This window comes from Pyrus communis, chromosome 8 (assembly GCF_041283825.1).
Source record: "Pyrus communis isolate YQ-2024b chromosome 8, ASM4128382v1, whole genome shotgun sequence".
NCBI classification, from domain to species: domain Eukaryota; kingdom Viridiplantae; phylum Streptophyta; class Magnoliopsida; order Rosales; family Rosaceae; genus Pyrus; species Pyrus communis.
Window position 1 is genome coordinate 7,303,241 of NC_142572.1, and position 26,815 is coordinate 7,330,055.

At 37.5% G+C, this 26,815-nt stretch overlaps 1 protein-coding gene across 1 annotated transcript; it reads left to right on the forward strand.

Moving 5' to 3' along the window:
- The first annotated feature begins 4,056 nt into the window (after positions 1-4,056).
- LOC137717109 (uncharacterized) lies at positions 4,057-4,918 on the forward strand. The gene is made up of 2 exons (XM_068456415.2): positions 4,057-4,728; positions 4,865-4,918. Exons 1-2 carry the CDS (start codon positions 4,057-4,059, stop codon positions 4,916-4,918), a joined length of 726 nt encoding a protein of 241 aa, XP_068312516.2.
- Positions 4,919-26,815: the final 21,897 nt, after the last annotated feature.

Sequence of the window (26,815 nt, forward strand, 5' to 3'; positions counted from 1 at the left end):
TAAGTAGTATAGAAGCGAAAATCGTTTTGGTAAATCAAAGAATAAAAGGGCAACGAGATTTGAATAACATTTTCACATCAAAGACGAAGTTCACAACTTACAACAAAACCGAAAATTTTAAGGTAGTCAACATACTAAACCAACTCTTTAGTACGATTAGGAAAATACAAAGCGTTGAGCTTGGCTACAAAAAATCCCTTTAAGACGGTAAGGGAATAAGAAATGTGTACAGACAAAAACCTGTGAAAAAAAGTCAATAAACGACTGAGAAGTTAACAAGTAACAAACAATGCTTGTCCTGGCTTTAGTCTAGATCGTTTATTTGTGGGTGCATCGGTCCTGTAAGAAAGTAGGGGTGAGCACCACAAACGTTCATCACTCCCCCTCAGGGAATCCGCCATAGCTAGGTTTGAAAATAGTATATGATGCTATATATACTATAGGAAAATGATGCACAACAAAAGGTTTATTTAGTCTTGAAAATAGATTGAATGCTCACACAATTTCCTTTTAAAAGAATACAAAGATCCCAAATAATCGCTACATGCCTGATGACCGGTCCAATGACCAACTACTCCCTTACCTACACCAATTCCGAACGAATATACTTATCGTAAGGTGTAGCAAAAGTGTCTTTAATGCCCTACCTTTAGATATGCTAGTACCTCTCCTAGAAAGGTAACGGTACTAATCCTTTCATAGTAGCCCCTACGGAGGTCTAGGGGATCGAAACCCAAGGTGGTTGCTATGCCCCCTTCAGTCCTAATCATCAATGTAATTTGTAGCATAAAAACAACATGTATAGCATGATATAAAACAAAACCATTTTCCTCATGGTTCTATCACAACAAAATGTATGCAACTTTTCCAGGTATTTGGATATTTACATATACATACATTCACAAAATTCCATAACTAGGGTAAGTGAGGATCCCCCCACCTGGTCTCCAAGGCAAGCAAGCAATATTCCTCACCAACACCTCGATTAAACACTAGTGCCGCGTGTAATTGGAGTCCTAGTCCAACAACTAAAATAGGTCACTATATATATTATCCATATACTAAAATGTCCTCCAACTTTTTTTTGGCTACGCTTTGTTTCAACTTTTCCATAGTAAAATAATGCTTATGCCCTCCTTCCTCTCTAGGTGTCTATCATCAATGCATCTTTTGGCTTCTTCAATTGCTTTTTACTCTTTTCTCTCTAATTGTCTTTCCACTATTTTCGATTTTGTGGTTTTGCCATCCTTTTTCTCTCTCTCTCGCTCTTCTTTGTTAGTTTCAGTTGTCTTTCAAACTTGATCATTTTCCAGTGAGTTGTTCGAATCTTGCATCGGGGAGGTTTTTTCTTCTCCTTCTTCTTTATTTATTTATTTATTTTTTCCCAAACCTATGGATTTGGTTTTGTTCAATTTTAAATGTTAAAAATTGAAAAAAAAATTGGGTGAAATACTTAATTAGATTATGTTATGTGTTGTGTGTTGTGATCAAGCATTGAATTGGGTTTGGCAGTTTTGATTTAATGAGAAAGTTAGGGAGTTTTTCTAGGTGAAATATTAAATTGGATTATGTTGTGGGTTTGAGAGTTTTGTAGCATACTTATCCGAGCATGCAATTTGTTCTGATAGATTTGGAAGGAGATCGGGTTGGAGGGTGGATATCCCAAGGCAATATGATCGAGTTAGAGGGTGTTTGAAATTTACTAGGAGAGGAGTTCAGGTTTTGCAGATAGGACTTAGGGTGAGAGAATAACGAGAGAGAAGGGATGGACGAGAGATTTAGGATTAGGGGTAGGAAAACAGAGGAAGGAAAGAAGAATATGAGAGAGGGATGGGCATAGCTCATTTGGAATAATTTTTTTTTTTTTTAAATTGATATGGGGTTTTGTTTGGGATTGGGGTTCTCATTGGTGTCAAGAGGCTTAGTGCACAAAGTATATGTTTTCTGCTAACTTTTATCCCGTTCTTGGGATTTTGTGTGCTAGGGTTTCTGATTTTTACCATTTATTATTATTTTTTTGTTGATTAATTTGTTTTGCAAGTTGTGTTTGCACTGGGATGAGAACATCTTGAACAACTTCTGCAATTTTAAAACACTTGAGGTGAGACTTACATAATGAAATAGTGGATTGGAAAGTTGTAATGAGATGTTAGCTTTCTATTTAATGAACTAATTTGATAGTGTTGTAAACATTCCTAGTTTAAGTGTGATTGTGTAAATCCTAGATTTGATTTGATTCTAGTTATCATTTCCTATTACATCTTGTATTCCTTAGGGATAAAGGAATATCTTCTCTCCTCTTACTACCATAATAAAGGCACTATATAGGGGGGATAACACACACATTCCCCTATAATTCTACAAACATATCTCTCTCAATTTCTCTATCCTTGCCGCCAACCCTATTCCCCTTATCAAATAAAATAGGCTACAACACATTATCAGCACGCTCCTACCGCTACGCTTAGGAATCTGACGTTGAAGAATTTTTCTGCATCAAACCAGTTCATCCATATCATCACACAATCAGGTTCTTTCAAAACAATGGTTTTTATCTTGATATTTTTGCAGCCCTGATAGCATGAACATTCACCATAATGCATGACCCAACTTTACGTTTTTTAAATTTCAGATTCTACATAAATTATGTATGCATTATATTCATAATTGTTGAATTATGTGAATTTGATATTTGCCATGAATTGCATCAAATATATGTACATGCATTAAAAATTATTGAATTACACATGTATCAAAATTGAATTGAATTGAAAAAAATATAGATCGGGAAACCTAGGGTTCTTCGAACCCATGACTACACCCATCCATGGCAATGGGCCACACCATGCAAGCCCAGCCCAATATCGAACCCCGGTCGCAAGCCTGAACCGAAAATGGTGCATTTGAAGCACCTTGTCCCGACCCACGGCCAGAAGCCCAGGTCATTCCCGTCGATTTTTCCGATGAAACACGACCGGTAGTCGTCTAATTTGGACAACTCCATGGTTCTCACCAACGATTTCTCGAAATTCCAAAAGAATTTCATGGGTTTTTAGTTTGAATTCATTTGGTTCTCTCTCCCTTGACGTTGAGATCTCATCTCCGTCAACAAACACTTGGTTCTCCAAGGAACCATCGCTTGCCCCAATCTTGGAAACATCACCTGAAGTGACGTCGTCGACTGAATTCGGCGGATCCTCACACCCAGCGTTGCTGGGGTGGCTTGGAAATCCCACTCGTGCCCTAATGGGCCTCGATCTCCACTTGGTCCATTTGCACAGCACCCATGTTCTTTGGGCTTGCTTATGCCGAGCTTTTCAATCCACTTCACCAGCCTTTGGGCTTTGGTGACAACTTGCCCCGAGATCCAGTTGAGCCCATTTGGGCTCCTACCGCATCTTCATGCACCGCGTCACACATGATCCAGCCCCTGTCTGGGCCACCCTTTTTGGGCCCAACCATTTTCTCTGGCCCGTGTGAAAAAAAAAAAAAAAAATTGGCCCTTGGGCTCACCTGCAGTGGCTCATACCATAGTCCTGTCTCCCCCCGTGGGCCTGCAGCCTGCACCCGAGGCACCCCAACCCAATTTTTGGGCCTGGGCCACACACACCGTTTTTGGTCAGCCCACCCATGGGCTTTGGTCCAAATTTTGGGCCCCGAGCTTTGATTATTTAATATTTTTAAATAATTTGGGTTTTATATTTTTCACCCACACTTTAAATTTGGCTCGAAGTCCAAATAATTAATTCAGTTATAATTATAGACCTGAAGTCCTATTTGCATATTTTTGTGTATATTTTTGCGTTTGCCTGCACACATATATGAACCTAAAGTTCATAATTATTTTGAAACCTGAAGTTTCTTATAAACATGCCTGTTGGAAAACCTGAAGTTTTCTTTAAAAATATCACCCATGAAAAGCTGAAGTTTTTTTTTCATGCAAAATTAAACCAATACATGTTTATTAGAACCTGTATGTTCTACTCTTATGTGAATGGATTGATTTTTTCTCCATTACACTAACCACATCTTGCCCACCTATTTTGTGATAGGAACATGTCGAATTTGAACACACTCGACTTCATTGCTTTGGAGGTCTTTGGAAGAAACTACCTCAAGTGGGTCCAAGATGTGAAGCTCCACCTAACTGCAAAGAACTTGCGTCCTGCCATTGAAGAAGAGACGGACAACCCTGTTAGCGAAGCTAAAAAAGCCAATGCTATGATCTTTATCCGAAGACATATCCATGATGCTCTGCAAACTGAATATCTTGCTGAGGAAGATCCACGTCCACTATGGTTCGCTTTGGCTGATTGTTTTGATCACCAAAAGGACATATTCTTGCCTGAAGCAAGACATGATTGGCAGCATTTGCGCTTCCAAGACTTTAAGTTTGTGCATGAATATAATTACAATGTCTGTCGAATCCGATCACTTTTCAAGTTCTGTAACGAAACCTTGACCGTAGGGGATCTCTTGGAGAATACCTATTCGACCTTCTCTGCTTCTGATATTGTCCTACAGCAACAATATAGAGCTCAGAAGTTCACTAAGTTCTCAGATTTGATCTCTGTTTTACTTATCGCTGAAAAGCAGAACCAGCTGTTGATGAAGAATCATCAAACTAGACTTACTGGGGTGATTGTTGTGCTTGAAGCACATTACAGCACAAACCAACGCCCAAAATGCCAAAAGAGGCGTGTTAGGGGCGGCCAGAAGCCCGCGAAGGTCAACAGAGTCAAGGCCCATCCAAGGGAGGAAACAAAGCCTAGAAGTGCCCAAACCTCGCTCCCAAGGCCCCAAACTTCAAGAATAAGGGCAAAACACCTGAAACCATGGATGCAGATATGTGTTATCGCTGTAGTTTAAAAGACCATTGGTCCCGTGTTTGCCAAGCTCCCCAGAAGGTTGTAGCTGAATTTCATTCTCGTCGTAAGAAGTTTGAATCAAACTTCGTGTAAGTGGACGAACCAGAGACTACAAAGATGGAGATTTCTCACTTTCAAGAGGATACCACCCTTATGGAAGATTAGAATCTTAGACATAAACAATTTTAGTTAGTTAAAATTGCACATTGGCGCCGAATTCCACCTAGTGGCCGAACACCTCCCCCCCCCTCCCCCACAAAAAAAAATTTGTTTTTTGCTTGATTTTTGAACAATTTTCCTTTGTTGGTGATTTGTTTTTGGATATTAAGTTTTAATTAATTTCCATCCTTGAATAAATGAAATTATTTTGAATTGATATTTGCTTTTTAGAACTTTTATGCATGCGACCAATTCAAATTAATTTTTCATTCTAGGTATGACTAGTGGCGAAGTTAGTTGTTTGGCAGATAGTGTAACCATGCACATAATTTTGCGTGAACATATCTATTTCACTAACTTCATACCTAAGAATGCACCTCTAACAACCCTCTTAGGCCCATCCAACCTGATAGAATGATACGGTAAGACACGTATAATGTTGTCCAATGGTACAATCTTGACCATTCCTGAGGCACTCTATTCTCCACGTTCGAGAGGAGTGTTGTTGTCTTTCAAGGACATTGGAGATAACAATTACCACAATGAAACCCACATAGAAAGCGGAGTCGAATTTCTATGCATAACTTCCTACGAATATGGCCATAAGCGTATTATAAAGAAGATGAAGCATATCCCGAGTGGTTTGTATACTACGACCATAAGCCTCATAGAATGCCACTATGTGGCCAGCCCTACTACTAGGACCACGCACGAAATTACACTTTGGCATGATCGTTTGGGACATCCTGGACGAATAGCGATGTGCCGTATCCTCAAATCATCACACGAGCATCCACTAACCCGAAGTTTAGGTTCAATCTAAGGAATTGCATGTCAAACATGTTCTATGGGAAAGCTTATTACAAAGCCTTTTTATGACAAGATTTGCTCGAATCTTCCCATTTTTCTACAACGGATTTAAGGGGACATTTGTGGATCAATTCACCCTCCCTGTGGACCATTTAGATACTTTATGGTTTTGGTTGACGTTTCCACACGTTGGTCACACGTGTGCTTATTGTCCACAAGGAACACTGCATTCTCTAAACTGTTAGCTTAGGTTATCAAGCTTAGGGTTTACCACTTTAATTATCCGATCAAATCTATTTGATTAGATAATGCTGGAGAATTCACATCTAAAACTTTTGAGAACTATTGCATCTCGGTTAGGGTTGAAGTTGAATATCCCGTACCCTATGTTCACACCCAGAACGACCTGGCTGAAGCTTTCATTAAGCGTTTACAAATGATTGCTGGATCGTTGGTCATACGTACCAAGTTCCCGATCACTGCTTGGGGCCATGTAATATTGCACGTAGCAAAGTTGGTCAACCTGAGGCCTGTTGCGACATAGCAATTTAGTGCCCTTTAGTTGGTTATCGGATATAAACCCGACATATCGTATTTGCACGTTTTTGGTTGTGTGGTATATGTGCCGATCTTGCCGCCCTTACATACAAAAATAGGGCCTTAGTGAAGGATGGGAATCTAAGTCGGATATGATTCGCCTTCGATTATTCGTTATTTGGAACCTTTAACAAGCGAGCTTTTTACTACTTGTTTTAGGGATTGTCACTTCTATAAGACACTCTTCCCATCATTAAAGGGAGATAAGAACATCGATGTTCCTGAAGAACGATGTGAATTATCGTGGATGGTCCCCATTTTATCTCATTTAGATCCCCACACCGCTCAATCTAAAACTGAAGTGCAGTGCATATTAGATCTCAAGAGCATAGCTCAGAGCATATCTAATGCTTTCACCAATCTAGCGCACGTGACAAGATCACACATTCCAGCTACGAATATGCCTACAAAGATGGATGTACCAAATGTAGGACAGACTTTCCTCCTGGAACCTTAGGGTGCCAATCTTGGTGATCTACATACATTAGTAGCTAGCTAATCATTTGCCCCTACACAAAAGCCCCGAAAAAGGAAACCCATGACACAAGGCCCCGAAAAGTCTACCGTGAATCAAACTATCGCTTACTCATTCTATCCAACTTATGAGAAAAATTCTAGATTATGGAAGCATCCTTGAAGACATGAATCCACCTCCCGAGAATCATGAGATTTCGGTCTATTATGCTAGCTTAGATGATGTGTGGCGTAGAAATGAGATGATTGTCGATGATGCATTAGCATATGCAGTAGCTACTGAGATCATGTTGAGCGATGACATTGAACCGCATTCCGTTGATGAATGTCAACGTAGAACGGATTGGTCAAACTGGAAATAAGAAATCCAAGTTGAACTCGATTCGCTTGCGAAATGTAAGGTGTTTGGACCTGTAGCTCATACTCATCCATATGTGAAGCTCGTTGGCTACAAATGGGTTTTCGTTCGGAAGCGTAATGAGAAGAATGAAATTATGCGTTACAAAGCTCGTCTTGTTGCTTCTCACAATGCCTCGGGATTGACTTAGATGAAACTTATTCACCCGTTATGGATGTGATTACTTTTCGCTACCTTATCAGTTTGGTAGTTTTCGAAAAACTGAGTATGCAGCTGATGGATGTAGTAACCACTATCTCTATGGGGATCTTGATACGAAAATTTATATGAAAGTTCCCGAATGACTTACATTGACTGGTTCAAATATTTCCAAACACTAGAACACGCTCTCAATTCGGCTGAGGCGTTCACTCTACGATTTGACACAATTTGGAAGAATCTGGTATAACCGTCTGAGTGAGTATTTGACTAGTTTGGAATATATGAACAACGAACTATGCCCTTGTGTGTTCATTAAGAAGTCACATTCTGGATTTACGATTGTTGTAGTATATGTCAATGACATGAATCTCATCAGAACTCCTAAAGAGCTCGCGAGAACTGCCATGCACCTAAAGTCGGAATCTGAGATGAAAGATCTAGGTAAGACTCGATATTGTCTCAGTCTTGAGATAGAGCATTGTTCGGATGGAATCCTAGTACATCAATCGAACTACACCTAGAAGGTGTTGCGCCGCTTTAATGAGGATAAAACAAAGCCTTCGAGTACTTCTACAGTCGTTCGATTGCTAGATGCAAAATGAGATCCCTTCTGTTCGAATGAGGATGATGAAGAGATTTTGGAGCCTAAAGCTCCTTATCTAAGTGCGATAGGCACTTTATTGTACTTTTTTCAATGCACTAGACCTGACATCTCATTCGCTGTTAATATTTTGGCAAGATACAGTAATGCACCAACACACAGACACTGGACTGGCGTGAAAGTCATCTTCCGTTACCTTAAAGGTACTACAGATTTAGGCTTGTTCTATCCCTATGGATTCTCAAGTGATGCCGTACCCCTTACTTCTCGAGTCGATTCTTGCCTTGTTAAGTATGCCGACGCAGGATACTTATCTGATCCGCACAAGGCGCGTTCTCAAACAGGTTACGTCTTTACCGTTGAAGGCACCACAATCTCTTGGAGGTCAACTAAATAGACCTTAGTTGTCACTTCGTATAACCATGCTGAAATTCTCGTCTTGCATGAAGCAACTTGGGAATGCTTTTAAGAGTAGTTGTGGGCCATATTCGAAGCTCATGCAATCTTTATCCCGCCGTTGATGTCCCAACGATGATCTTTGAAGACAAAGCAGCATGCATCGAACAACTTAAGAAGGGTTACATCAAAGGAGACAACACCAAGCACATTGCGTCGAAGTTCTTCTTTTCACATTAACAACAAGACCATCAGAAGATTGAAGTCATGCAAATTTGATCACAAGACAATCTGGCTAACCTCTTCACCAAATCACTGCCGAAGATGACGTTTCAGAAGCTTGTTCATGGAATTGGTATGCGTAAACATTCTGAGTTGTAACATTGCTATTTCTCTTTGGAATTATGTCAAACTCAGGGGAAGTATCCTGAAGATACTTACTTGATCTTAATGTATTGTTTTTTCCTATGATTATGAGCATTTTTCCCATTGGGTTTTTGCTACCTAACTAGGTTTTAACGAGGTACCCACCTTGGGTTAGTCATATCCCTGATGACGTCTCGTAGACTTTTCTTTTGACTTTGCATTTCTCATGCATTTTCCCTTAGACTATGGATTTTATCCCTACTCGGGTTTTTGCCATAGCCTTAGGGTTTTTTAGTGAGACTCATTTACTTATGCAAGTTCCTACCTTATTGAGAATAAGCGTTGTTCCTTAGAATCAGTGCTGACGAGTCGACTTCTTCAACTTCTGCATGATGCTAAATCTACCTTGAGTATTTACATACTCAAGGGGGAGTGTTGTAAACATTCCTAGTTTAAGTGTGGTTGTGTAAATCCTAGATTAGATTTGATTCTAGTTATCCTTTCCTATTACATCATGTATTCCTTGGGGATAAAGGAATATCTTCTTTCCTTTTACTACTATAAATAAAGGCATTATGCAGGAGGGATAACACACAGATTCCCCTATCATTCTACAAACACATCTCTCTCAATTTCTCTATCCTTGCCGCCGACCCTATTCCCTTTGTCAAATAAAATAGGCTACAATAGATAGCATATTTATGTATATATTTTTCCATATTTTGTTTGGATAGGATATGTGACATGCTACACACATACTTTAGGTAAGTTTGATATTGACCATATCTTTTAGCTTTGTCAGTGCATTTGATTTTTTTTTTTTTTTTTTTTTTTGGATTGGTGGTTTTCAATTTATGGATGAATTTTGTTTTTAATTTTTGCACTTGTAATTTTGGGCATATGTTTTTAAATTTTGCCTTTCTAATTTTGGGGGTTTTCTATGTACTTTTGGATACTGTGTGTGGATATCTGATTTGATTTAGTTTTCAAGTTTAGGAAACTGTGGTGTGGGAATTTTGGATAAAATAGATGTTCTTCATTTTCTCATTCCAAAACATCATTGCTGCAAAAAAGGAAGAATCTTTGATTAATCAAAAAAATCACGAGGTTCAATTATGATTCCACTAAATTTAATTTGTAATTCTTCAATATCAGCTTTTAAAAAAGACTGACCATTTCAATTTCAAATTCTGTTTTGTATCCAGGTTCAACCAAAAAGTTTCTAAGATGCCAACAGAAATTTCCTGATAATTTAATTATATGTGCTTTATTCATATGTTGGAATTTTTTTTCATATCTTACGCGTGCGCGCGCGCGCACACACACACAGATATATATATATATATATATATATATATTTTTTTTTTTCAACTTTGATTGCCTATTTTTCTTTTCATTTTATAAAAAATGTCATAGGAAGTATCTTACATCAGAGTTAAAAGAATGAAACAATCATAGTTGCAAATAGAACATCAGCTTGAGGCTGGGAAATATTAAAATAAATATTTCATCCATTAATTGACAGTAAATTTGCATTCTCCATGTATTTATTGGGCTTGATGTCAATGAAAATGAAACTTAGGTGGTAGATATTTTGAAAACACCAGGTCGTTTAAACACGTTTCGAATCATAAGAAAACTCGAAGATTTCAGCCGTCTTTAAATCAAAGCACCAAATAAATTCTTCTTGTAGGTGATAATTAATGTTCCTAACTTCTTTAGTTGTACAAGGACTTGGTAGATAGGAATTATTGCCATACAATTTTAAAACCCGCAACATTACGAGGACAATTATTGCTAGTAGTAACTGAATTTTATTCCCCACAACTATATCCAATAGGGACCTTCAGTTAACCAAAATAATAATTCTGTCTTTAAACTTTTTAACATTTCAAATAGGTCCTTGAACTTTTGATAATTGCACTTTGGCCTTTGAACTTTTAGTAATTCACACAATTGCAGGTTAGTCCCTAGTATGAAACCAGCAGGTTTCAGGTCTGTTTTCCTAGAATTTTTAACATACATTTTCATGCCAAAACACAATCCGTCAATAGTAAAACTCATTTCTTCCATGCAAACGTCCTTTAAAGTCCAAATTCGATGTATTTTGAATCAAACATCATATTTCTCTAAATCTCATTCATATGAAACTTGTACAATGATGCGAGAATTACTTGACACTCAAATTAAACCCTCGTTTGACAATTGTAGTAGAATGGATAAGTGAGGGATCGTTCTAGACCGGGGATTAGGAGGGCTTGCTAAAACCTTCTAAATTGACTTAAAAACATAAAAACACAATATAAAACACTATTTAATGCTCGAAGAAAGCAAAACTAAAAATAAGAAAGATTAAGACTAAGACTTCAACGAAATAGGGGGGAATTGGATTTGGACGAATTTAAACTAAAATGAATACTTGGAAACAAAACAAATTGTAAATATGGATTTGACGGAAATGAATGGATGGGAAGCTAGCTAAGGGTTCTTTCTCTACACATGATATTTATGCATATGAATCAATTTCCAGTTATTCCTTCATTGAATTATGAACGACAATGCCCCAAATTAACCGTGACATCACTAGTTAACCCTCAGATTTTCCTTATATTATTGGATTGGATGGCATCATTCGACAACCCAAAACATTCTCAAAAGTTCCCTACATGTCATCATAATAGAGATACAATCGAAGATCATTAAGAATAATGAAAACCATAAGCATTGACAAAGCATTTGCAACTATGACATCATGTTACTCATGCTAAGAATTAAACTTAACGCGATCGTGACAAGCGACCTTTACTACTTTCAAGTATAAGTTAGTAACGATTATGTGAAACTTCCTTAAACTTTAGCCACATATTCATGCATGCTAATTAAGTGTCGACCCTCAATCAACAAACACAAATAAGTTAATCATCAAATAGTTAAGCCAATTGCATTCACGAATCAAGAGTTCATAACCGGAATTCATCAATTCATATCACATAAATAATCATGGTATTGAAATCACCCCTAGCCAAAAAGGGGTTTAGTTCCTCATAACTTTGAAATCAAAGAAACACCTAAACATTCCAACAACTCAAACTTGAATTGTATGAACGTTTAGGCACTCTTCTCTTCCATTCCTCATATTACAAAACAAAGAGAATTGAATTTAAACATTGAAATCAAAGAAACGCGTAAACATTCCAACAACTCAAACGTGAATTGTATGAACGTTTAGGCCCTCTTCTCTTCGTCTTCGTTGTAGCACAAGGACTAAGGGATGTTGTTGGTGTGTTGAATGGATTGGGGGATTATGGAAATGGAAGAAATGGAGGAGAAAGGGAAGGGAATGGTGCAGAAAATGGAGAGACTCACGGCTAGGGAGAAGATGGAAGTGTTTGTGGTGTGTTGTGTATGAAAATGAGATGTGAATTGAATGAATGAATGCAAGGGTATTTATAGGAGTAGTGGAGGGAACATATGGCTATGTCATTTGTAGGTGAAGTAGGTGGATGTTGTAGGTGAAGTAGGTGGATGTTGTAGGTGAAGTGGATGTTGTAGGTGAAGTAGGTGGATGTTGTAGGTGAATTAGGTGGATGTTGTAGGTGAAGTAGGTGGATGTTGTAGGTGAAGTAGGTGGATGTTGTAGATGATTATGAGTGATAAGTGATAAGTGTATGATATGTTAAGTGATAAGTGAATGATTATGATAAGTGATAAATGAATGTATGATATGATAAGTGGTGAATGATAAGTGATAAGTGGTGATGATATGTGATAAGTAATGAGTGGTGATGATAAGTATGGAGCATGTGAATTAACTAATGAAGGAAATGCATGTGCAATGACAATGTGTTAGAATGGATGTGTGTTATGCATGGCATGATTGGGATTAGGAAAGGTTTTAAATGTCCTAAAACTAAAGAGAACAAGGTTCCAACACTTTGGTCTTCAATTAGGTCTTCAATTTCGTCCAACACTTTGGCTCCAAGCATAAGCTATCCATCCTTAGCCCAAAAGTGCTCCAAAAGTCTCCAAAATGCATCTTTTTGCTCCTTTAGCCCTTTGGACCTATAAACACACGAAAATAGCTTAAAGTACTAAAATAACTAAAGAAACATAACGTAAATGCACGAGAACAAGCCATTTAAGTCACATGAATATGCTCCTATCATACAATATCACAGCAATCTGATCATATGTAAATCTTTACCTTAATGTTTCAGAAAATGTTCTCCAATCATAACATAGACTTCAAATCCCTCAAATCGTGCCAGAACAAGCTTGAAATTGAAAATTTGAGTCTAATTAGCCATAAACCCCAATCTGAACGAATTATTCAAACTTAAGTAATAATCCTCAAAATTTACCTTCAAACGTTGGGTTTGAATCACTAAGCATATAGGCGCAAATGGTTTGTCAATCGAATTCCCGGATTGAAACTTATGAATTTTGTAGCCTCGATGAACCTATCACCCTTAAGACTCCCTTGTCAGGATCTTTAACATGTCGAAGTCTCTCTCTTCCTTCTGCCACGGCAAGCACCGAGAGGGTGCAATGGCGAACTTCGTCGAACTCCACCATTTGCGAGTAGGTGAGGCTCAGAATCATCTTACCCTATCTTAATTTGAATGTTGGTACGAATTTCTGAGTATGTATACCTGTTTTGGTGAAGGTTGGACTTGAAATCAGTTCGGGTGTGTTAAACCAAGATTCCGGCGGGTACCCGTGGCTTCCAGGTTGTTTTTCGGCCAACTTCAGCCACGATGATGGGAACCAAGGGTATATCTCGATTCCTTACTTTCGGGGCTTCAATTTGATATATTGAATGACATGTTTTGGTTAAGTTTTGAGCTCCATCGGAGCTTGGGAATTCTCCGGCCGAAATCCAGCCTTCTCCTTCCTTAGAATCCGGCGACCCACCAAACCCAAGGCCTTTGGGCCTTTCTTGTCGAGCCCAACCCAAACCCATTTCCTTTTTATTTTAATTTTAGTAAAATTGTTTTAAACCAAATAGGGCCTTTTGGGCCATTTTCTGTTAAGGGCTTGAGCCCGATCCCCCTAAACCTTTTCAAAATAGGTTTTCGGGCCTTGGGAAAACTAGGGTCTTCGGCCCATGTAGCAAAACCCTAAACCCTTGGGCTTTAAGACCTAAGCCCTAATCCAGATCCAAACCCTAAGCCCAAGACCCTTTGACCCGGTTTGACTATTTGACCCGTTGACTCGGTCAACGGTTAGCATTGACTTTGACTTTGACCGGTCAACGGTCAACGTTGACTTTTTTGGGTTTTCGTCCGAGACTCCCTAGGCTAATTTCGACGTCCTGAACCCGTTTCCGATGTCCGTTTTCCCAAAATAAGTCGTTTGAGTTGAGTTTGACTAAATGTACCTTTTATGTTCTTAGGGGCAATTAATTGTGGCGTTTCCGTCTTCGCTAATTGCATGGCTCTTCGGCAGCTGAGTACTGTGAGTGGACCCCTTCTAAAATTACATGATTTCATAGTTTAATTGCATAAATGAAAAGCATGCCTTACGAGTTTATGAATTGATTTTATGTTAAGCATGTTTATTGAAATGTTGATTATCGTCTCGTTATTTTGTAAGGAATTAATTGTTGGCCTATATTGAGCTATAGTTTGATATATCGTATTTTCTATAAAAACCATGAACTGGTAGACTATCTAATGGATGACGATAGGATGCTAGAAAATGTTTTAGAAACCCCATCTTTATAGTATAGACGATGGATGACTTTATACTATGAAGTGGTTATTTTTGAGAGGCGTAACTATTTGTGCGTACCTAGTGGACACTATGCCGCCTGGGGCAAGGATCTGGTGTTGGTAGTTAGGCCGCCACCATCATTCTGCTCTGGGGCAATAGGCGGAGTCTAAACGACTCCGATAGATGACATTGCTTGTTTCGCAAGACACGCAATTTGATCCGGATATGGACACAATCAAATCCTATAAGTCTTGGAGTCCCTACAACCTATGGATAGGCATACACCGCAAGTAATCACACTCCTAAGATGATGCAATATCTACTTACTAGATATCTTTTCAGATTCTCCCAGCTGCGAATGATGATTCTATCCTAAAAAGGTCTTTCTCCCAAGATATAAATGCAACCATCTAGGGTTCATCTATGGTAATGCAATCTATACACTTGAATTCTCTTACCCACTGCTTGAGTCTCAAATTATTCATTAACTTGACCGTCGGAGAGCCTTTGGCTAGCACAACCCCTTCCCAAGGGTTTGCTTACGGTTGTTTACTGTTTTGCAGCTTATCCCAGACTATACAGATTTGTGCTCAACCACCGTTTACGGACGTGCGCAAATTTGGTTCCAATAAACCCCATGATAAGATGGTGGGTAGTGAAGTCCCTTTTGGCCTGATTAACTATGAGCATCGAGTCACAATGAATTAGTAGTTCTTTTACCTGGAGTTATTTTGTGACTTTGAAATTGATACATTTAATGACTTGTACATTCTTTATGACAACTTATCATTCGTGTTATGTTTCCTATGTTCGTATCATTTTCGTGATATACTCAATATCTTAATGTGTCGTGTTGTGTAACACCCGTTAAAGTAAACGGGTAATATGGCCCAACCCTAACTCGACCTATTAATATTAACTAACAAAACATGACTTGACTCCGTTAAAGAAAGTATATTTTAAATCAATCAATAATCAAATAAAAAATGTAATACTGAAAACGTAAGCGAGATCAAAGAATCCAACGGTAAGTATTTAGTCTCACATAAGTGAGATTAAATCCTATGGCTATTGTTGTAGTAAAGTTTTTTAATTAATGTAGAAGTGTGAAAAATGAAGTAAAAATTTACAAACACTTGTAATGACAAACTTTACAATTTTTTGAAGAGGTCAACTCTGAAATTTGCCACCATAATTCCATAAACCATAGATTTAAATTGAACCGTGGATTGTCGTTGATGTCAAGTTCAGATTTGTACTGTTAATGAAAATATTGCTCTGAGTTTATAAAGTCTCTAGAAACTATATAACATCGTCTCATATTTTATTTAACCATAAAGATCGGAATGTGATTCAATGATCCAAAGCGTTCATTTTTCTGGGCCCGCTAAAAAATCATGTTTTCCAAAAAGAGGATTTGAAAAACGAAATATGGTGAAAAGAATAGAGTGTAGACGACAATCAACGGTAAAATATAAATTTAGGGTTTATAGATTATGGTGTCGAATTTTGGAGTTGACCCCTTCATGCAATATGCATAGTTCATGAGGGTTTGTAGGGTTTTAAAAATGTAAACGACGATGTACCCATCATCAAAGCGTAGAGGATGCAATCGCAAGCGTTTGCTATGTTTTCACATTTTTTTCACCCTTGTAAATTAGTTATTATAAAATTTTAATGTGGTTTGATATTTTTAAATTGCTTTGGTATTTAAACGTTCTTTGGAATATTTTAATCACACTTATGCTAGATCAAATAATGTGCCTCGTTGTGGCCTATATTTAACTGAGGGGTGTAGCAAAGGGTAGAGAGAGAGAGATGGAGAATAGGCTTGAGGAATTGTGTGTTAATTCCCTAGTCCTTGTGCCTTTATTTATAGTAATAAGGAGGAAAGAAACTTGCTCTCCAAGTAATACAAAGACTATTAGGAAAGATCTTCTAGATCCCAAAGGATCCCTAATCTATCTTTATTTAGGATTTACACAATCACAATATGTATTAGAACATATGTCACAACACTCCCTCTTAAGTGTGCAAATACTTAAGTAGATGGTGCATCAGATCTTCAGGCAAACGTAAAAGTAGTTGATGAAGTCGTCTCGTCTAGTCAACATAAGTAGCGAATGCGAGTCTCAAAACAAATGGAAGAATGCATGGGTAGTAAAACTCACAAAACCTTACTATGGCAAAACCCAAGGTGGGACAAAAACTCTTAGTCAAAGGAGAAAAGTGAGAAGTTGTATCAAGTCAAAACTATACGTCTTCAGGACGCAAGTAGAACGTACACAAAGGTATGACCAACTCAGGATGATGCCTCATCAAAACCTAGTCAGGTAGCTAAAACTCAATGGGAAATATGTTCCTAAGTGTAGGAAAAAAGAATACATGAAGGTCAAGTTGATAGAAATTTCTATAGTTAAACTGTTTATTTTCCGATAACACACTCACTGATCACATGGGTTTTGACTGAATGTGGTAATCGGTTTTTTATTTTGTGAGTGTCATATTTTTGTATTGTTTTTTTGATATCTACAAATATTCTTTAATATATTCTCAAAACTGTTTTTGCTCCTGTCCATTGAGGATAGGGACAAAGTTAATTTCTCGTAGGTTACGTTCAATTATTTGCATATTTCTTTACTGTTGTTCCGGTATTTTTCTCATTTTAAAGGCTCTGAATTGCTTATGAATATACCCTTTTTTATGTTCCGAATTTTGGGTCATTGGTGGAACAAATTTGTTGCTTGACATTTTGAGGTATATAATTTGTTTTACTTTTATTTCAGTTTGATAAAAAGTGGATATGTGTTTGCTATATATGCCAAGTATCTTTTGTACATACATACCAAATCTTATTTTGAGATGGAAAGCTTTTTTATTAACAGTTGCATGGCTTTTTATTAACAATTTATCCATGAATGTGAACTATCAAGTTTTTTGTTAATTAGAATTGGCTAAATCTTTATTAAGAATTTGTTTTTACTCGCCATGTTAGTTCTTCTTCGTATAAGTATTAAGTACATAGCATGAGCATGTAGAATGTCATGTCTATGTGTCGTATGATTTGCATCAGAATTATAGAATGAAAGCATGTTGCGATGGTGTAAATGCAACTTTGTATTTGGTTTGTGTGTAAAACTTAATCCACTTGGTGAATGTTTTCCCATTCTTTTCAGCTTCAATGTTTGAGTAGCGTAGATTGATGAGGAATTCAGCAAAAAGGCTTCCAGATAAAGCCGCTTTCTCATTTCCAAGGTTCGTGCATATTTCTCCATTTTTCAATGTTAACTTTTTTTTTTTTTGTTACATTTTTTTTTTCTGTTTTAAATTATTGTATTTCAAGGCCAACTTTGTCATATTAACTCTGAAATTTGGACACAAGCTTCTAAAATATAATGCTCTTTAGAACTTTCCATATTTCTGAGTAAGCACTGCATTGATTAAGGTTTTTTAAATTTAAAGCCACGATGGTTGCATGCCCGCAATCATGTGAATTGAGACTAAAACTGATACAAAGTTTGATGAGATCAATTCAAAGATTTAATTTAGTTTTCTAATCACATTAGTCACTTTAAAAAAAAAAAAAAAAAAAAAAAAAAAAAAAAAGAAGAGCATCTCTTTCATGAATTATATTTGACATGCATCTTACAATACATACAGTTCTCAGTTTTCTGTCTTCCTTTATTCTTTTATTTTTTGCGTGTGTGTGTATTTATCTATGTATATACACAGATCTCGGATACTGTAAATCTAAGTTAGGCTGATAATTTTACCATGCATCTCATACTCCTTTGCGCAAAGAAGAAGAGATAATCATTACAAGGAACTCAAACCAACAACACTTCTGTTACTCTTAATCTTAAAAGCATTCTGCGAACACTGAGCTGAAGTAAGTCCTCAATTTTCATGTACTTTTTATTTCTTGATGTCTAGGTGGTTTACATGGTTGTTAACCATTAGATCGCCTAATGTGTATAATTGTGTTGTTTCTGATTTTGATATAAATACCTTTTAGTTCCCACCAGCAAGACGAACCATGGCATGTTTGTATTAATGGTATTGAGTATAATTGGAGAAACTGTTTGTTTAATGCGTTCATCATGTTGTGGGATTTTAAAGTCGAAACCACTTGCTTTGAATCTTTTGGAAGAACTTAGCTTTCTAAAATAATAAAACAAGGACATTTCAGGAGGAATGGGATAAAATTGTTTGCTTTGCTGAGGTAGTTCTGTTTAGATTAATGGATGCTATGGTGCACTTTGAAACCTAAGCAAGTTATGGATTCGTTTTTCGTAGTGGATCTTAAATAATCAGTATGTGGAAGAAAGATCTATTAGTTTCAATTTAAATACTTCTGGAAAGTTAGAGATGTGCTTAGCATGTTGGAAATTTGAAATAATAGCACTTTTGCGTACTACGCACAATGACCTATAGATCCTTTAATATTTTTGTTGCATTTGAATTGATAGAAAATGGCATACTCAAGATTTTGTTAAAAATAACTAATTAACAGTTATATATTTTTCTCAAGATTCTGTTACACCACAGACATAAGAATGTTGGAAGCTAAACTGCTCCTGGAGTCGAGGGATAGAAGGCAGCAAGGAGCTTCCAAGCATGGCTACTGTCTGGATCGAAGAAGAAAGAAGAAATTAAGGGTTAAAGCCTCCAATGGCTAGTTTTTGTTTAAAATGTATGTGTGAGTGACAAGTGCACACTCCAGATTAGATCACTTAAAACCCAAATGAAGGGCTAGGATTTAATCTGGAGTAGTAAGGCTAAAATAGTTGTTTAGGTCTCTTGTCAATCACTCTCTTAAACAAGTATGGGTCATGGCAATGCACCATAGCCTACTACATTTCCCTTACTTAATTAAATTAGAGCTGCTGCATTTTGCATAGCCTTGAAGCCATAAAACACTCATTCCTCTCTATTCTCTGTCAAGTTCAACCTAAGAAACTAATCCAAAACAAACTAACCAAAACACCTAAACAAACAAACTTTATCTTGGTATCAGAGCTTAGTTTATGATCTTACAACTTTCTGGGCATAATCTGTGCAAGTTGAGATCTTTGGGAGCACCTACGTAGTGTCCTCAACAACAACAACCAAACAAACAACCTTGCAAATGAAGGGATCCAGCAGTAGCAGTGAGCTAAAAGCTCACGTCTTTGATGGGGAGAATTATGACTTTTGGAGAATAAGAATGACAACCATTTTCAAGTCCTATGATTTATGGGATATGGTTCAATATGGGTATGAACTACCTAAGATAGAGGTCGATGCTCTAAAGGAGGATCTCATAGAAACACAACTCAAAACACTGAAGCAGAACCAGATAGAGGATGCTAGAGCACTTGGAATCATCCAAGGTGTTGTCTCGGACACCATTTTCCCAAGGATAGCAAATGAAGAGAGTGCAAAGGGAGCTTGGGAAGTTTTACAACAAGAGTATAGAGGAGACACCAAAGTTAGCAAGGTAAAACTTCAATCCCTTAGAAGAGATTTCGAGTATACAAGAATGAGGGAGAATGAGCTGTTAAAAGACTAATTTACTAGGATATTTGATGTTGTAAACAAGATGAAAACATATGGTGCGGAACTGCCTAATGAAAGAATTGTCTAGAAACTATTGATTAGTTTGATTAAACCCTGTGATTCAATAGTGAGTGTCATTGAAGAAACCAAAGACACTGAAACTCTTAGTGTGCAAGATGTGATGGAATCCTTAAGAGCTTTTGACAAAAGGCTCGAGAGGCATGCTAATTTTGCACCTGAGAAAGTTTTTCAATCACTCAATGTTGGATCTAGTAGACAAGCTAGTGCAAGTAAACAAAAACTACAGTGGAAAGGCAAGAACAAGAAATGGGTATCAAAACCCTAGACCTAACCAAGGCAGCTACTCAAATGAAGGTCCAAGAATCAAGCAGTAATGCAAACACTGTGACAAATTCCATCTTGGAGAGTGTTGGTTCAAGGACAAGCCTAGGTGCCACAAATGCAACAGGTTCAGGCACATCATGAAGGCTTGCAGATCAAAGAATGTACAGCAAGTGAACTGTGCAAATCAAGTGGAGGAAGAAGCAAATGTGTTATGTGCTTTCAGTGCAAAAGTGGAGAAAAACAATGAAGTGTGGTACATTGACAATGGCTGCAGCAACCACATGACTGCACACGAGTCATTACTCATTGATATTGACACAAACTTCACTGGAAAAGTGAAAATGGGAGATGGAAACATTGTCAAGGCCACTGGAAGATGAACTCTGGTTATCAACACCAAGAAGGGAAGAAGATGCATAAGGGAAGTCATGCTAGTGCCTGGATTAGATGAGAATCTACTTAGTGTGGGTCAAATGATGGAGCATGGCTATTTCCTACTCTTTGGGGGAACTATGGTCGAGATCTATGATGACAGGTCCCTATCAAACCTAGTGACTAGAGTGGAAGTGAAAAACAGAAGCTTTCTACTTATGTTGAAGTACCTAGAGGAAATGGTAAGAAAAACAAGTGTGACAGGTTCTATGAAGCTATGGCACAAGGGGCTTGGTCATTTAAACATGACAAGCTTACACAATCTGCAAAAGCATGAAATGGTGCAAGGGATACCAAAGATGGACTAATGCAATGAAACCTGTGAAGGGTGTGTGTTTGGAAAGCGTCACAGAGATCAGAGATCCTTTTGAAGCTGGCAAGGCTTGGAAGGCAACAATGCCACTCGAATTAATTCACATGGATATGTGTGGACCAATGCAAATAGCAACAATCAGTGGAAACAAGTATTTCCTAATCTTCATTGATGATTACTCACAGATGTATTGGGTGTATTTCATGAGGTTCAAGTCTGAAGTATTCATAATATTCAAGAAGTTCAAGGCAATGGTGGAATTGTAAAGTGGATACCAAATCAACAGACTAAGAAGTGATAGGGGAGGAGAGTACACCTCTTTTGAGTTCAATGCATTCTGTGAAGATGTGGGGTTGGAGAAGCAACTCACTGTGGCATATTCACCACAACATAATGGGATTACAGAAAGAAAAAATAGGACTATAGTTGAAATGGCTAAGTCTATGATACATGAGAAGAACATGCCCTATACATTTTGGGGTGAAGCTGTGACCACCTTAGTGTACCTATTGAATAGGTGCCCTACTAAAGTACTAGATAAGAAAACACCATTTGAAGTGTTCAATGGAAGAAAGCCTTCTATGAAGCATCTGAAAGTGTTTGGCTTAGTATGCTATACTCACATTCCTCAACAACTAAGGCATAAGTTGGAGAAATCAAGCAACAAGGGTGTTTTTGTGGGTTATGGAACCAGTGAGAATAGGTACAGAGTTTACAATCTGTCAACTCAGAAGATAATCCTATCAAGGGATGTTATCTTTGATGAAGACTCAACATGGAACTGGGAAACAAGGGTAGAAGAGAAGGATAGTGTCTTTCTACAACTTGACCTCAACAAAAGGCAAACAAGGGAGCCTATGGAGACCTTAGCTCAAGAAGAAGTCATAGAGAATGGTGACATACAAAGGAATCCACATCAAGCAAGCATGAGTCCACAACCAAGTCAATCATAAATAACAACTCCAAGTTCAACTCCAGTGAGGTTGAGAAACTTAAATGAGATCTCTGCTACATGTAACTATTGTGTAGTGGAACCAAAATCATATAAAGAAGCTAAGAAAGACAAAGCTTGGAAAAAAACAATGAAGGAAGAACTTGAAATGATTGAGAAGAATGACACTTGGGAACTTGTAAATCGACCAAGTGACAAGCCTGTGATTGGTGTGAAATAGGTGTACAAAGTGAAGCTCAACCTAGATGGTTAAGTGCAGAAGAACAAGGCCAGATTGGTAGCTAAAGGCTACTCACAGAAGCCTAGTGTAGACTTCAATGAAACCTTTCCTCCAGTAGTAAGGTTAGACACCATAAGGACCTTGATAGCCCTAGCAGCCAAGAAGGGTTGGAAGTTGCATCAATTGGATGTTAAATCTGCATTTCTAAATAGAGTGCTAGAGGATGAGGTGTTTGAGGAACAACCTCATGGGCTCACAAGTCAAGAGTTTCCAAAGAAGGTGTACAAGCTAAGGAAGGCACTATATGGCCTAAAGCAAGCTCCAAGAGCTTGGTACAGTGAGATTGATTCATATTTCACTAAGAAAGGATTTCAGAAAAGTCTTAGTGAAGCTACACTATACATCAAGATAGAAAACAACAACAAGACACTCATTGTCTCAATTTATATGGATGCTGTTGTCTACACTGGAAATGATGCTGTAATGATTGAAGAGTTCAAATAAAAGATGATGAAGAGGTATGAGATGACTGATCTAGGCCTCTTGCATCATTTTCTTGGCATTGGGGTAATTCAAGAAGCAAGTAGCATCTTCATTTATCAAAGGAAGTATGCTGAAACTTTGCTTGAAAAGTTTGGATTGAAGGGATACAAACCGGTCTCTACACCTCTAATTGCAAATGATAAGCTTAAGAAGGATAATGGAAATGAACCTGCAGATGCTAGTCTCTACAAAAGTATTGTTGGCAGTTTATTGTACCTAACTGCAACAAGGTCGGATCTAATGTTCTCAGCAAGCCTACTTTCTAGGTTTATGCAGATTCCTAGCAAGATACACATGAGGACAGCAAAGAGAGTTCTAAGATATGTGCAAGGATCACTTGATTATGGGATCAAGTATGAAATGAGGAAGTCAACTATCCTAATTGGATTTTGTGACAGTGGCTGGGGTGGCTGTGAAGATGATAACAGAAGCACATTGCTTTCACTTTTGGTTTAGGGATTTTCTCGTGGGCCTCTGTAAAGCAACAAAGTGTTGCATTATCCACAGCCGAGGCAGAGTATGTGAGTGCATCAAAAGCTACAGCTCAAGCTATTGGCTAAGGTTCATACTTAAAAACTTTGGGGAATTGCAGGTTAATGCCCCACCACTTCTGTGAGACAACACCTCTGCAATCGCCATGACCAAAAACCCAATATTTCATCAGAGAACAAACCACATCAAAAGAAGATATCATTTCATCAAAGAGGCATTGCAAGACAACACAATTAAACTAATTTATTGCAACACAGAAGATCAGATCGCAGGCATTTTCACAAAAGCATTACCAAAGCAGAGATTCAATTACTTGAGGGGATTGCTTGGGATGACTCCCAGAAGCAGCTTAGAAGGGAGTCTTGGAAGCTAAACAGCTCCTTGAGTTGAGGGATCAAAGGCAGCAATGAGCTTCCAAGCATAGCTGCTGTCTGTATCGAAGAAGAAAGAAGAAATGAAAGGTTAAAGCCTCCAACGGCTAGTTTTTGTTTAAAATGTATGTGTGAGTGTGTGAGTGACAAGTGTACACTCCAAATTAGATCACTTAAAACCCAAATGAAGGGCTAGGATTTAATCTGGAGTAGTAATGCTAAAATAGTTGTTTAGATCTCTTGTCAATCACTCTCTTAAACAAGTATGGGTCATGGCAATGCACCACACCCTATTACATTTCCCTTACTTTATGAAATTAAAGCTGCTGCATTTTGCACAACCTTGAAGCTGTAAAACACACTCCAAAAGTCCTCTCCATTCTCTATCAAGTTCAACCAAAGAAGCTAATCCTAAACAAACTAACCAAAACACCTAAACAAACAAACTTTATCAAAGAATCTTAATGATAATTTGTGTGCAGTTTGTTGAAATTGGCAGAGGCAAGTGTGATCTCGACAAGAAAAGCGGCCTTATACTAATAAGATTCTTCTTTTTCTTCAATTACAAGTTGCATGTCTACATTGATGATTATCTTTGTACGTGAATGAATTGGAACTCATTTGATTTTAATTTTTGTTCCATTAAAACTTGTTTACATATGAATATAAATCTAGTTTTCATAGCATATCTATCTTTTATTGAGCACTGCCAATCTTTTGATAACTATGAACTTAATTATATAAATCTACTCTATATAACCTCTGCCTGTTGTATGTATATATTTCCAGAGCACTTTAAACACCCGCAGCATCGCGTGGGCACTTCTGCTAGTTTTGATTTATTTCTCCTTTTTCTCACTGTCCAAAGATTAAAATTTTCTTATAATTACTGGGTTTTTTGTTGCCGGGTTTTGATGGTACAATCTGTGTTTTTTGAATTAGTTTAAACAGAAAGGTCATTTCTGGGTATTTTTCTTCTTGTTTTTGTATTGTTTCTGTTTATCCCTTATGTCAGTAGCCTATTGGTGCTGTTTTGGCTGCTGGGTAATCTAAGTCATGGTCAAGCAGAGGGATTATCCTGCAAATGCTAAGGTAATCATTGCCTGATTATATAATTTGGACTTTGATGGAGATATCTACTGCTCTATGGAATACTAAGTGCAAAGTAATCACAAAATATATATGTGTGTATGTGTGTGTGTGTATACATATATCAGCCGACCCCACTTAGTGGGAAAAGGCTTTGAATTGTGTGTGTATACATAGTTTAGGAAAAGCTTATTGGGTTATAAGCATTCTCAGCATTGAATATCTTTCTGAGTTTTGCTTCTTATGCTCCTGTAAAGCACTATTTTGATTTGTTCTTTTTTCTATTTTATCTGTTCGTTGTGTTCATTGGTTCTCAATTTTTGTCTGTTCTCATGCTCATGTCGCACTGTGTTGATTATTATGGTTAAACAAGATTTTGTAGTGTAACTGTACTGTTCTGTTGAATATACGATTAAGTTTTTCTTTTAATCACTGGGTTTTGATGGTGCAATCTGGGTTTTTGAATTTGTTTAAACAGAAAGGTAATTTCTGGGCATTCTTGGTATTTTTCTTCTTGTTTTTGTATTGTTTCCCTTATGTTTATCCCTTACACGGAACGATTTCAAACCTTTTCTATCATAGTATTCGTTGTTTGTTTGTTTCCTTTGGTCCCTGCTTTTCTGGTTTCTTAGTTGTTAGTTTGTATCGTGGTACTCATTGTTTTAGTTGTGTACTCTATTGTTTGCCATGGATTAAAGAATATGTCAAGTAAGCGAAAGCAACCCATTGCTTCTTTTAAATTGGTTTCTTTTACTTTTGTCTTGAATCTATGATTTGAAGGCTCTTTGTCATCAACAAAATGAAATCAAAATCAAAGCAAAAGGTTGTGATCCTTAGAGATATTTGAGCTGATCCGAAGTTCTCTATTCCAATTCCAAAGTCGGTTCAACAATGTCCCTTCCTAGGACAATCTCGCCAGTCACTTGCATTTAGTGCACAAAGAAGTGACTTTATTGTGGCTACTAAACGAGCCACGGTAGGATCTTCATTACCTTCCCATCGCATTCTAACATTGAAGAAACCAGTGGATTCAACTCAAGTTTCTAATCGTTGGTGCAACAATCGTGTCGTCCAAAAGATCCGTTTACATATTAGGTTCGTATTCATTAATGGTTAAAATATCATCGTTATTTATTTGTTTTTTCTAAAATGATGTTAATTGTGACCTTTCTCTTTTTTCTTTTTCTTTCCCACGAAAGGGATGTTGTTGACGTATTTGTACTAGATGGAGGTTGAAAGCCGTAAACGTGGCTATTTAAGCAGCGCTAACATAGCTCTCGTACAAGGACAAGCTGAGGTCCTGGTTAGTCCTAAGATAGGACCATTCCCTGAATATAAGCAAAAATTCAAGGAATTGATAATTGAGGTACTGGGGGCTGATACAAGTGACAAACATGAGTTGTTGTCCTTCTACGACTGGATTGATGAACGGTAAGTGACCTTCTAAATGCATTTTTTGTTCTTTTATTATTTTAATTGTTTTGAATCAAGTAACAATGTTCCTTCTTTTTCCTTTGTGAAGTAAAATGTCATTTGAATTACTCTGGACGCATCCTCTTCTCCAGTCTCCAAATGAGCGATTGTATATGATGGCGGAGGGTCCATTATACCTGGAGAAAAGATTTCATCGTAAGCATCATCAGGATTGGAGGGAAAGTATAGAGAAATTTATAAGATGTGGTATTAATCGAGGATGTAGTAAAAGGGATTACAGGATTTGAGGATGTCTTCTACTATGAAGGAGACACTTATTTTAAGGACAAGAGTGAGGATCCGAACGAGCGATATGAGAAAAATTATTTTGGGGTTTTGAAATTTGCCAGAAATGGTGTGATACATATAAATGAATGCCTAGGGGAAGTGGGTGAAAAAAAAGAATGGTATGCAGATTACTTTTAACATAAACATGCTCAGAGCAACTCCACCGTGGGAGTTTGCTCAGGGGACAAGCCAGGAAAAAGGGCTCGAGAGCCCG

What these genes read in the sequence shown, in the direction of transcription:
- LOC137717109 (XM_068456415.2), top strand. Translation starts at nt 4,057, where the DNA reads ATGTCGAATTTGAACACACTCGACTTCATTGCTTTGGAGGTCTTTGGA. An exon ending in GCGGCCAGAAGCCCGCGAAG is followed by an intron (nt 4,729 to 4,864) that starts GTCAACAGAGTC and finishes TTATCGCTGTAG; the next exon opens with TTTAAAAGACCATTGGTCCC.